Consider the following 14,147-nt stretch of genomic DNA (forward strand, 5'->3'; position numbering starts at 1 on the left):
CCACATTTTCATCAGCTGTCCTGGTGGCTGGTCTCAGACGATCTCGCAGGAGAAGAAGCTGGATGTGGAGGTCCTGGGCTGGCGTGGTTACACGTGGTCTGCGGTTGTGAGGCCAGTTGAACGCACTGCCAAAACAAGGTTGGAGGTGGCTTATGGTAGAGAAATTAATATTCTATTCTCTGACAAAAGCTCTGGTGAGCATTCCTGCAGTCAGCATGCCATTTTCACACTCCCTCAAAGCTTGAGACATCTGTGGCATTATGTTGTGTGACAAAACTGCTCATTATGAGTGGCCTTTTACTGTCTCCAGCTCAAAATACACCTGTGTGATGATCATGCTGTTTAATCAGCTTCTTGATATGCCACACCTGTCAGGTGGATGGATTATCTTGGCAAAGGAGAAATGTTCACTAACATGGATGTAAACAAATTTGTGCACAACATTTGAGAGAAATAAGCTTTTTGTGCTAATGAAACATTTCTGGTATCTTTTATTTCAGCTCATGAAACATGCGACCAACACTTTACATGTTGTGTTCATATGTTTGTTCAGTTTAGTTGTCTGAGGTGGTAGACAACGTCAAATGTCATCCTTGGTCAGCAAACAGGTTAGCAGTCTCCCTTTGACTCCCTTTGCAGTTGGGCCGACTGCTATGCTCACAGATTTCAGAATGGTGGGGGGTGGATTGTGTTGATGAGGAGTTGGCATAAATGTGCAATGACGCAAACTCCCTAGAGTGTAATATCACACTATTCAAACACAAACAGGCACCGGTTGCCAGTGGCACTGGCCCTCAGACTCAATGCTAGCTGGCTGTCGGCTGGCCCTTCTTCCCCTGCTCCTGCAGCATATGTTGCTGGTGAATTCTTGGCTGCCGTACCTCCCCCTTTGTTTTATTATCTGAGTAAGTATCCTGTTTTGGAAGTTACTATGGAGACCGGGGGAAAACAGAGACATTTCTCAGCTATTGTTCATCTCTCTTGCCTCCCTCCTGGTTAGTCAGGGGCCTTGGGTTGCCATTTAATGCAGCCATACTCTACACAGAAGAGAGGAACTCACCCTCTGACCCTCTCACACACATACACACACACATACACATTCTTTCACGCTCTCCCTCTTTAAAACAGTTTTCTGGCGTGTATTCATATGCGGCAGGCCATGGTAGGAGTATGTAAACACAATTGGGTAAGGAAGAGGACGTTCCTCGTCTTAACAGTCTGTATAGGTTAAGGAGTTCTATAGCTCATGGTGTTGGGATTCGTCTGCTGAGCCAGACCTCTCATGCTGTTTCCTAGGAGACTAGCAACTCTGCTCTGAAAAATCACCTCACAATCAAAGCCTACTCTGTCTGTGCCCTATTGAATATCCCTACAAGTGAAAATGACGCTCTGAGATGTTTCTAAATCTGGGTCTTCAAAGGCCCAGTGCAGATAAAAAGGAGATTTCCCTGTGTTTTATATATATTTCCACACTATGAGGTTGGAATAATACTGTGGAAATTATGATAATGCCCTTCTAGTGTAAGATCTGTTTGAAAAGACTGCCTGTTTTGGTGGTATGGAGTGTTGGCCTGCCTGGTGACATCACCAGGTGGTAAATTAGTTAGTACACCAATAAGAAAGAGAGTTCCAAACCTATCTGCCAATAACAGCTAGTTTTCAGTTTTCCCCTCCCCACTCAGTCAGTTCTACCAAAATTCTTGCTTGAGAAATTGCTCTTCGCTAACAAGCTATTTTTGTTTATTTTTGTGTAGGCCTATGCTTTGTTCCAACTTATACCTGATGCATTGTGGATGCACTATACCTGACCATGATAAGGAGATATCAGAAGTCTAGTAAGGAACAGCTCAATATGTCCAAAATTGGGGGAAAGGTGCTCTAGAACTCACCATAAACACATCTTGAATGAGTTGATGAGGAGTAAGGCTCTGCATGGTGGATTTATACATTTTACAGGTTTCAGTGGGTTTTGTATCTCACCACAGTATGGAAATGAGAAACTGGGAGTTTGGCCTTAATTGATAAATCTTGACGAGACACTTATTGTATTAGGCAAATGTGCTGTGACGTCCCAAGGCTGGAATATAAGCCTCCCTTGCTAGTGCAGTTGAGGGAGGACTCAACATAACCAACCAACAAAGAGTGCTCTGTCAGTCCTGGGAGAGCAATCGGCTGGGAGACAACTAACTGGTGAGTGTTCGTCTCGCTCTTACACAAACACACACAGGACAGATCAAAACTATATTCAATACCTCACTGTAGTGACTGTAAGGAGCCAGGCCTAACCCTGGCTGCCTCTCCAGTCAGACTGGTCTCATAGACTAGACGTAACATAGTAAATGTAAATCGGGGACACTCAAATGAGTATGATATGTTACGTTTGGTATGGTTACATGAGACAGGTTACTTAAGGCAAAAATGAAAGTAGAGTCATTGGTTGGGGTTGATGGGTGGGTGAATGTCTAGAAACCCAAAGGTTGCATGTTCGAATCTCATCACGGACAACTTTAGCAACTTTGCAACTACTTGCTATTTTGCAACTACTTAGCATGTTAGCTAACCTTAACCCTAACTCCTAACCCTAACCCCCAACCTAGCTAACGTTAGCCACCTAGCTAACGTTAGCCACAACAAATTGGAATTTCTAACACGTTTTGAATTTTTTTTGCATATTGTACAAATTGCAATTGGTAACATATCATAGGAAATGGATGATGGACATACACAAATGAATACATACCATACGAAACGTAACATATCATACTAATTAGAGTGTCATGGATTTAAATGTACTATGCTACCCCTGAGCCCAGGTTGCACCAGTCAGCTTACCAGAGTGCTGGGAATGGGTAGACTACTGTAAACTGCCTTTATTCAGGATGCTACTGTAAGACTAGAATAACTTTTTTTGCATGTGCTTCCTGGCTTGTTATTGGTTTGACCTACCTTTACTCAGGGTGTATTGGAGCAGCAGAACACAAGGCGATCAAGTGATCTGCCTTGGGCGTTACGGCTGAAGGGTGCAGGACAATGGGGTAGTTGTAGCCAGCGATGGGCTGCCTTGAGGCAGGGGTCCTCCTCATGGTGCTGATGGGGCCTGCAGGACTCTCAGGGGTCTGAGCTGAGGATGTTTTTAGGGTGAGCCTTTGTAGTAATCAGTGTTCACATGACTGGAGTGTGATGAAAGGAACGTTGTTTTTCACACAGGAATTATTTCATACAGTCTACAGGAGTTCAGTTTAGCGGTGACTCCATAGTGAGTTTGATGTACAATGCCAATGCTGTAGAAACGATCAAGTCTGGAACCTCCTCTCTAGAGGGAAAATGATGGTAGGCTACACTTCCTATCTTCATTTCAGCTACAGTACTCTAACACTGGACTTAGAGCTGAGTGATATATATAATGTATATGTAATGTAAACATGTATTTCAACATTTTGATATCTTGTTCTGTAATTTTCATTTCAAATTACATGCGTACACGCACAGAGAATTCAATGTTTTTTCAATATGTTTGTATTTCTACACAGCGAGTGAATGTTAGATAAGATGTTCTCACCCAGTCATGTCTCTGTCTGTCTGGTAAATGTTCAGCAGTCATATGATAAGGAAGCAGCAGTGATAGACAGGGAGAGAAGAGAAAGGGGGCATTGACAGGAAACAGACTCTTGTTCTAGAGCTCTGTCCATTGTGCTTCATTATTTTCTCTGCATACCCCTGCAGTTCAGTGTGAGGAAAATTAGCTCTGTAACATGGCGGATAAACTGACATACTCTAGCAACAGGAGTGAAGGCCTAGATCACTTATGGGTCGCAATGGTAGCTATTGGACGTAGTCATGCCCAAACAACTAAAAACATTAGCTAAACACACAAGAAACAAACACCAGATATACTTTTTAAGACTGATAATAACCCTACAACAGCCTGCTAAATAGCAATGGATGGAATACTGTAATAACAAAGAGAAAAGCTAAATGTATAAGCAGTAGGTAATTGTATGAAAATCCTGCTTTAAAATATGTGAAATACAGTATTGGATTTCTGGCGTTCATTTATAGAATAGGTCAACTACTGTTAGTGAGAGCAAATATCCGGTGATTGGTTGATTTGCCACAATCGAACAAAATTAACTTAATCCAATCTTGGGAAAGACATTTTGTTAAGAAAAGGCAGACAAGTCTCCAGCAACTTTATCAAAAACTTTAGAAACTCCCAAAGAGAGAGAGGGATTATTTTCATTGTGGCTTTAGAGATTGAATGGCTTTATGTGCCTGTGCTTCATCTGCAGTCGAATTAGGTTTCCCTCTGACCATCTAAGAGCCTGGAATCAAAGGGCTATATCCTGCATTCTGTTCACCCTACTATTAAATATTATTTCAGGATTATCTAATCGCTTTGTTAGGCTGCTGTTTCATTCACTAATGTCCTACTTCCACATTTACATACATCAGAATTTGACAATCCTGGCTAAGGTCCTGCTGACATGATCATCCTCAGAGGGAAAATTAGGGAGGTTTCAGTTCAATCTTGTGACTCCATTGTATTTTTCTTAAGTTGACCCAATACGGGTTAACATTACAAGGACATGAACATTCTAGAGTGATTGTGGTCATAAGACACTTAGCCAGAGCAGACCATGTAAATTACTTCTGTTTAGTGTGACTTTCTGCTCTCCTTTAGCTCCCATAATGTCATAGTGGTATATAATGTCTACACTGTGTCTACACTGTGTCTACACATGGTCAGATTTGAGCTATTTCACAGTAAATGATTCTGGCTTTGTGCCTGATATCTAATTACATTGCTCATTTTCCTGTCTCTACCTCATGTTTCCAGCTGATGTTTCCACCTCTGCCTGTTCTCAGTGGGACATGTATTTATTCATACACTCCGCTGTGAAATAAAGAGATGGAGAGAGTGGTTGTGGGAGAGCAGGGCACAGTGTCTACAGTTAGATAAACGCTGGTGGACTGGCATGCCAAAGCCAGTTGTAGACTGCTACTTAAGAGTGAGGATGGTAACGACGTGTCTTTCTCCACAGACTAGCATGGGGCAGAATCAAGATAAGATGGAGGGGGATGAACAGGCCAGCGGTGGAGAAGCAGAGGAGAGGGGGCCCTGCATCGACCTGGGGGATGCAAGTGGGGACACGGGCGGTGCCATGGAGAGAGGAACCAACCGTGAGGAGGCCGGTAATGCCGGGGAGGATCCAGGGAAAGCAGCCGCTGAGAATCTGGATGAAGGCCCAGACAGGGAGCCAACAACACCTTTGGCAGAGAAAAACCTTAGCGCTCAGATAAGGGTGAGTCCTTCCGTGGAGGGGGAGGTGAGAGAGGAAGGGGCTGGAGGAGAGGAGGGAGGCAGGACTGCTCTACTGACTCCACAGGATCCGGACAATAGCCAGAGCCCAGAGAGTCACACACAGAGTGAGGAGAAGGCCAGAAAACCCAGACAATCCACCCAAAACGTGAGGGATAAGGAGAAGGAGGGTAAAACTGCCAAGATGTACCGTCGAGATGAGAGAACAGCTCCACACCAGAAAAACCAGGAAGAAAACCTCTGCTCTGCTTTAGAGGAAGTTACTGGGCAGACGTTTAATCCAGCTGTGGAGAAAACTGATGCCACTGTTTCAATGGGTGAGGCCACCATGGAATACAAGGAGGAGGGTTCTGTAGAAGTTGGCAAGGGTGGGACTAATACGGGAACTACTGACGACGTCAAACAAGAGGGAGGAAGAAAGAAGTTGCCTGTTCAGAAAGCCAAGGAAATTAAAAATGGAACCTCCGAGGCAGTTGAGGATGAAGACACCAAGTGCACTGATGGAGCTGTAGGCGGTTTGAGAGAACTGAAGGGTCCCCATAAGACTAAACGTCAATCATCATTGAAAGAGACCAAAGGGAAAAAGTGTCTGTCAGTTGTGGGTGGGACCTTGAACCATGACCATCCAACAGTGGGAAAGGTAAAGCCACATGACGATGAAAACAAGGGTGACATTGAGAAAGAGAATAAAGCGTCAGAGGCAGCAAGATGTGACATCAAGTCTGGCCGGAATGATAATCACAAACAAAGTGAGGTGGACAGGGCAGGATCCCCTACCATTGACCCTCCCAATCAAGGGGACAAAGAAGACTTGCCCATGGTGCCTACAGGAGGGCCAAGCTCTATTTTGGAGAAGCTACTGAAAAGAAACAAAAATGAGGCGTCTCCAGATCTCTCCAAAGTTAGAAAGGTGGTCTCTGTGTCAAGGGACCAGTCTGACGACCATGACCAGCTGAAAACATCTGAGACAAAGCCTCATCCACAGGGTGTTGAGACAGGGGCCGTATCAACACCAAAACCTGCCGTGAAGGAAATAAAACCAAAACCTGCCGTGAAGGAAACGACACCAAAACATGTCGTAATGAAAACAACACCAAAATCATCCGCTGATGTTGCAAAGACAGCTCCATCAGATAAAAATATATTACAGTGCGATGTTGAGGAAGAAACCATATCGTCATCATCCTCTGTATGTGCAACAGAGAGACCCCCTGGAGCAGAAGTTAACACCAAGCCCTGCCATGAGGAGGATCATCCACAAAGTCTGACAAAGAGTGAGCAGGCAGGGAAAACTGCTCAGGACTCCACAGATATAATCTGTCTACCAGCTTCACTTCTAGAGACTGAATCTGTCACTGAGCGAGAAGCGGGGACATCCTCACCAATGGATGAGGCTGACTGTAAAGGTTCAGAGCAGGACTCGGCAACATCAGTTGCCTCGCCCCAAAACGAGGAGAAGACGATGGAAAATACACCCCCAGCTGAAACGCAGTCACCAGAGAGCTCACAGAGTCCACCTGTTGAGGGCAGGCCCTCCTCTAGGAGTGATGTCATTGCAGAAAAACCTGCATCTTCTTCCTCAGTGTCTGAGGTCATCACTGAGTCTACAGAGTCTACATCCTGCAACAAAGAGGATGATCAAACCACAGAGCCCCTGCCTTTGCACAAAATGGATGAATCACCCACCACTATCCCTGTCACTGAGATTTCTCCATCACAAACAGAAAATACCACTGCGGGGAAGACGACACCTAGCCTATGCACCTCCGAGGCCTTGCATGATGATTCTATGGAGGAGGCTAAGACCAATAAGGACCCTTGTCAAATAACAGACATCCCAGTTGTAGTGATAGAGGCTACCCCGTCCTCAGTAGGAACTGGGATGGCTCTATCAGAAGAAGGCCAAGGGAGTATAGATGAGAAGCTTCAGGCTCAAAATGAGACTTTAAAAACAGAGCCTGTGTCACAGCAAGTCACAGAGAGCACCACTGCAGTACACTATGATGAAAAGTCTACCCAGGACAACGACGAAACTGCCTCAGAGTGTGACAAACACCAGGATACTCCTAAATCGAGGCCTGTTTCTGAACTCATAAAGGAGAACATTCTACTACAAGAAAAGCTGAAGCATCCAGATTTGACAAAACCATTGGAAGCAAAGCCTGATTGGGTTTCGGAGCAAGCCCAGTCTGTGAAGGTGGCTCAAATGTTGGCGGCTTTTGACTTCCCCAAGAAATCCCCAGAGAAGGCACTGGAGAGGAAACCATATGTGAGAAAAGGTAGGAGCTTTACAAGTTATCATCTGAAATGTGCATTATGTGACAGCCTACTGTAAGTGGGGATGAATAAAGATAATATGGAACCATGTGGATCAATGAGAAATGTACAGTGGTGGAAAAGTACCCAATTGTCATACTTGAGTAAAAGTAAAGATAACTTTTTAATAGAAAATTACTCAAGTGAAAGTCAGCCAGTAAAATACTACTGAAAGTATTTGGTTTTAAATATACTTCAGTATCAAAAATAAAAGTACAAATCATTTCACGTTCCTTATATTATGCAAACCAGATGGCACAATTTTCTAGTTATTTTAATTTACGGATAAGCAGGAGCACACCAACACTGACAATTTACAAACAAAGCATTTGTGTTTAGTGAGTACGCCAGATCAGAGGCAGACCATTTTCCTGTCCTGCTAAGCATTGCATATGTAATATGTACTCTTGGATCTCAGGGAAAATGTATGGAGTAAAAAGTACATTTTCTTAAGGAATGTAGTTAAGTAAAAGTTGCCAAAAATATAAATAGTGAAGTACAGATATCCCAAAAAATGAGTTAAGTAAAAATACTTTAAAGTACTACTTAAGTACTTTACACCACTATATATTTGAAGGATTTCTATGCTGAAAGTATTTGGTAACCACAGGCTTTTCTGATCCGTAAGTCCAATATATACAGTACCAGTCAAATGTTTGGACACACCTACTCATTCAAGGGTTTTAATATATATATTTCTACATTGTAGAATAATAGTGAAGACATCAAAGCTATGAAATAACACATGGAATCATGTACAAACCAAAAAATAGTTGCACAAATCAAAATATATTTTAAAGTAGCCACCCTTTGCCTTGACAGCTTTGCACACAGCTTGGTATTCTCTCAACCAGCTTCACGAGGAATGCTTTTCCAACAGTCTTGAAGTCGGAAGTTTACATACACCTTAGCCAAATACATTTAAACTCAGTTTTTCACAGTTCCTGACATTTAATCCTAGTAAAAATTCCCTGTCATAGGTCAGTTAGAATCACCACTTTATTTTAAGAATGCAAAATGTCAGAATAATAGAGAATTATTTATTTCAGCTTTTATTTTCTTTCATCACATTTCCTGTGGGTCAGAAGTTTACATACACTCAATTAGTATTTGGTAGCATTGCCTTTAAATTGTTTAACTTGGGTCAAACGTTTCAGGTAGCCTTCCACAAGCTTCCCACAATAAGTTGGGTGAATTTTGGCCCATTCCTCCTGACAGAGCTGGTGTAACTGAGTTAGGTTTGTCGGCCTCCTTGCTTGCACACGCTTTTTCAGTTCTGCCCACACATTTTCTATAGGATTGAGGTCAGGGCTTTGTGATGGCCACTCCAATACCTTGACTTTGTTGTCCTTAAGCCATTTTGCCACAACTTTGGAAGTATGCTTGGGGTCATTGTCCATTTGGAAGACCTATTTGCGACCAAGCTTTAACTTCCTGACTGATGTCTTGAGATGTTGCTTCAATATATCCACATCATTTTCCTCCCTCATGATGCCATCTATTTTGTGAAGTGCACCAGTCCCTCCTGCAGCAAAGCACCCCCACATGATGCTGCCACCCTCGTGCTTCACGGTTGATGGTGTTCTTTGGCTTGCAAGCCTCCCCTTTTTTCCTCCAAACATAATGATAGTCATTATGGCCAAACAGTTCTATTTTTTTTCATCAGACCAGAGGACATTTCTCCAAAAAGTACTATCTTTGTCCCCATGTGCAGTTGCAAACCGTAGTCTGGCTTGTTTATGGCGGTTTTGGAGCAGTGGCTTCTTCCTTGCTGAGCGGCCTTTCAGGTTATGTCAATAAAGGACTCGTTTTACTGTGGATATAGATACTTTTGTACCTGTTTCCTCCAGCATCTTCACAAGGTTTCAGACCTACATTCATCCTGCCCTGCCTTTCTAAAGTCTTTGAAAGCCAAGTTAATAAACAGATCACTGACCATTTCGAATTCCACCGTACCTTCTCCGCTATGCAATCCGGTTTCCGAGCTGGTCACGGGTGCACCTCAGCCATGCTCAAGGTCCTAAACGATATCATAACCACCATCGATAAGAGACAATACTGTGCAGCCGTATTCATCGACCTGGCCAAGGCTTTCGACTCTGTCAATCACCACATTCTTATCGGCAGACTCAACAGCCTTGGTTTCTCAAATGACTGCCTCGCCTGGTTCACCCACTACTTCTCTGATAGAGTTCAGTGTGTCAAATCAGAGGGCCTGTTGTCTGGACCTTTTGGCAGACTATGGGGGTGCCACAGGGTTCAATTCTCGGGCCAACTCTCTTCTCTGGAAACGTCAATGATGTCGCTCTTGCTGCTGGTGATTCTCTGATTCACTATGCAGACAACACCATTCTGTGTACTTCTGGCCCTTCTTTGGACACTGTGTTAACTAACCTCCAGACAAGCTTCAATGCCATACAACTCTCCTTCCGTGGCATCCAACTGCTCTTAAATGCAAGTAAAACTAAATGCATGCTCTTCAACCGATCGCTGGCCACCCGTCCAGCATCACTACTCTGGACGGTTCTGACTTAGTATTTGTAGTTATCCACATATTCTAAGTGTCTAGTTAGACTGTAAACTCTCCTTCCAGATTCACATTAAGCATCTCCAATCCAAAATTAAATCTAGAATCGGCTTCCTATTTCGCAACAAAGCATCCTTGCTGCCAAACGTACCCTCGTAAAACTTACCATCCTACCGTTCCTCGACTTCAGCGATGTCATTTACAAAATAGCCTCCAACACTCTACTCAACAAATGGGATGCAGTCTATCACAGTGCCATCCGTTTTGTCACCAAAGCCCCATATACTACCCACCACTGTGTACGCTCTCATTGGCTGGCCCTCGCTTCATACTCGTCGCCAAACCCACTGGCTCCAGGTCATCTACAAGTCTTTGCTAGGTAAAGCCTCGCCTTATCTCAGCTTACTGGTCACCATAGCAGCACCCACCTGTAGCACGCACTCCATGAGGTATATCTCACTGGTCACCCCCAAAGCCAATTCCTCCTTTGGCCGCCTTCCAGTTCTCTGCTGCCAATGACTGGAACGAACTGCAAAAATCACTGAAGCTGGAGACTCATATCTCCCTCACTATCTTTAAGCACCAGCTGTCAGAGCAGCTCACAGATCACTGCACCTGTACATAGCCCATCTGTAAATAGCCCATCCAACTACGTCATCCCCATACTGTATTTATTTATTTATTTATCTTGCTCCTTTGCACCCCAGTATCTCTACTTGCACATTCATCTTCTGCACATCCACCATTCCAGTGTTTAATTGCTATACTGTAGTTACTTTGCCACCATGGCCTATTTATTGCCTTACCTCCCTTATCTTACCTCATTTGCACACACTGTATATAGACCTTTTCTACTGTATTATTGACTGTATGTTTGTTTATTCCATGTGTAACTCTGTGTTGTTGTATGTGTCAAACTACTTTGCTTTATCTTGGCCAAGTCACAGTTGTAATGAGAACTTGTTCTTAGCTAGCCTACCTCGTTAAATAAAGGTGAATTTTTTTAAATACAGCCCAAAAGGATGCTCTCAATTGTGTATCTCTAAAAGTTTGTGAGGGTCTTAGGAGACAAGCCACATTTCTTCAGCCTCCTGAAGTTGAAGAGGCTCTGTTCCGCCTTCTTCACCACACTGCCTGTGTGGATGGACCATTTCAGTTTGTCTGTGATGTGTACGCCGAGGAACTTAACTTTCCACCTCTGCTGTCCTGTCGATGTGGATAGAGGGGTGCTCTCTCTGCTGTTTCCTGAAGTCCACAATCATCTCCTTTGTTTTGTTAACGTTGAGAGGTTGTTTTCCTGACACCACACTCCAAGTGCTCTCACCTTCTCGCTGTAGGCTGTCTTGCCGTTGTTGGTAATCTAGTCCACTACTGTTGTCATCTGCAAACTTGATGATTGAGTTGGAGGCGTACATGGCCACGCAGTCATGGGTGAACAGGGAGTACAGGAGGGGGCTGAGCACGCACCCTTGTGGGGTCCCAGTGTTGAGGATCAGCCAAGTGGAGGTGTTTCATTTTCATTTCATTTTAGTAATTTAGCAGACGCTCTTATCCAGAGCGACTTACAGTAGTGAATGCATACATTTCATTTCATACATTTCATACATTTTTTTCTGTGCTGGCCCCCCATGGGAATCAAACCCACAACCCTGGCGTTGCAAACACCATGCTCTACCAACTGAGCTACCTTCACCACCTGGGGGCGACCCATCAGGAAGTCCAGGACCCAATTGCACAGAGTGGGGTTGAGACCAAGGGCCTCAAGCTTAATGATGAGCTTGGTGGGTACTGTGGTGTTGAATGCTGAGCTGTAGTCAATAAACAGCATTCTTACATGGGTATTTCTCTTGTCCAGATGGGATAGGGCAGAGTGATGGCAATTGTATCGTCTGTGGACCTATTGGGGCGATAAGCAAATTGAAGTGGGTCTAGGGTGACCGGTAAGGTGATATGATCCTTGACTAGTCTCTCAAAGCTCTTCATGATGACAGAAGTGAGTGCTACTGAGTGATAGTAATTTAGTTCAGTTACCTTTGCCTTCTTGGGTACAGGAACAATGGTGGCCATCTTCAAGCATGTGGGGACAGCAGACTGGGATAGGGATTTATTGAATATGTCCGTAAACACACCAGCCAGCTGGTCTACGCATGCTCTGAGGACATGGCTAGGGACGCTGTCTGCACTGGCAACCTTGCGAGGGTTAACACGTTTAAATGTCTTACTCGTGTCAGCCACGGAGAAGGAGAGCCTACAGTCCCTGTTTGTGGGCCGCGTCGGTGGCACTGTATTATCCTCAAAGCGAGCAAAGAAGGTGTTTTTAGTTTGTCTGGAAGCAAGACGTCGGTGTGTGTGACGTGGCGGGTTTTAATTTGGAGTCCGTGATTGTCTGTAGACCCTGCCACATACGTCTTGTCTGAGCTGTTGAATTGTGACTCCACTTTGTCTCTATACTGACATTTCGCTTCTTTGATTGCTTTGCGGAGGGAATAACTACAATGTTTGTATTCGGCCATATTCCCATTCACCTTATCATGAGTAAATGTGGTGGGTCACGCTTTCATTTTTGCGTGAATGCCGCCATCAATCCACGGTTTCTGGTTAGGGTAAGTTTTAATAGTCACAGTAGGTACAACATCTCCAATACACTTCCTTATAAACTCACTCACCAAATCAGCGTCTACGTCAATATTATTCTCTGAGGCTACCCGGAACATGTCCCAGTCCACGTGATCAAAACATCTTAAAGGGTGGATTCCGATTGGTCAGACCAGCGTTGAATATCCCTTGGCACGGGTACATCCTGCTAGATTGTCTGTCTATAGGAAGGGAGGAATAAAATGGAGTCGTGGTCAGATTTGCAGAAAGGAGGACCTTGTATGCATAGCAAAATTTAGAGTAGCAGTGATCCAGTGTTTTACCAGCGTGAGTACCACAATCAATATGCTGATAGAATTTAGGTAGCCTTGTTCTCAAATTTGCTTTGTTAAAATCCCCAGCTACAATAAATGCAGCCTCGGGATATATGATTTCCAGTTTGTATAAAGTCCAGTGAAGTTCCTTGAGGAACGTCAGGGTATCGGCTTGAGGGGGGATATACACGGCTCTGACAATAACCAAGGAGAATTCTCTTGGTAGATAATACAGTCAGCATTTGATTGTGAGGAATTCTAGGTCAAGTGAACAAAGGGACTTGAGTTCCTGTATGTTGTAATTGTAACATCATGAGATGCTAATCACGAAACATACACCCCCGCCCTTCTTCTTCCCGGAGAGATGTTTGTTCCTGCCGGTGCGACGCACAAAGAATCCAGGTGGCTGTACCGGCTCCGACAGCATATCCCGAGAGCCATGTTTCTGTGAAACAGAGTATGTTACGATCCCTGATGTCACTCTGGAAAGCAACCCTTGCCCTAATTTTGTCTACCTTTTTATCTAGACTGGACATTGGCAAGTAATATACTCGGAAGCGGTGGGTGTTGTGCGCACCTCTGGTCTGACCAGAAGACCAATCCGTTTGCCTCGTCTCCGGCGGCGTTGTTTTGGGTCAGCCTCTGGAATCAGGTGGTTTGGACAAAGGATCCGCTTTGGGAAAGTCGTATTCCTGGTCGTAGTGCTGGTAAGTTGACGTCGCTCTGATATCCAATAGTTCTTCCCGGCTGTATGTAATAACACTTAAGATTTTCTGGGCAAACAATGTAAGAAATAATACATAAAAAAAAAAAAATACTGCAAAGTTTACTAAGGACTAGAAGCGAGGCAGCCCTCTCTGTCGGCACCATCTTAAGATGAAGGCCTGATTTCACTCTGTCTCCTCTGAACAGTTGATGTAGCGATGTCTGTTACTTGAACTCTGAAGCATTTATTTGGGCTGCAATTCCTGAGGCTGGTAACTCTAATGAACGTATCCTCTGCAGCAGAGGTAACTCTGGGTCTTCCTTTTCTGTGGTGGTCCTCATGATAGCCAGTTTCTTCATCAGCGCTTGA

The 14,147-nt window shown here is 44.1% G+C and overlaps 1 protein-coding gene across 1 annotated transcript in view; it reads left to right on the forward strand.

Moving 5' to 3' along the window:
* The first annotated feature begins 5,054 nt into the window (after positions 1-5,054).
* Positions 5,055-14,147, forward strand: part of LOC115164426 (coronin-1C-A) — a 65,588-nt gene continuing 56,495 nt past the window's right edge. Inside the window, exon 1 of the mRNA XM_029716881.1 lies at positions 5,055-7,599. Within this exon, the coding sequence (XP_029572741.1) occupies positions 5,070-7,599 (2,530 nt within the window). The 5' untranslated portion in view covers positions 5,055-5,069. The remainder of the gene's footprint in view (positions 7,600-14,147) is intronic.

Source organism: Salmo trutta, chromosome 27, assembly GCF_901001165.1.
Source record: "Salmo trutta chromosome 27, fSalTru1.1, whole genome shotgun sequence".
In the NCBI taxonomy this organism is placed as follows: Eukaryota; Metazoa; Chordata; class Actinopteri; order Salmoniformes; family Salmonidae; genus Salmo; species Salmo trutta.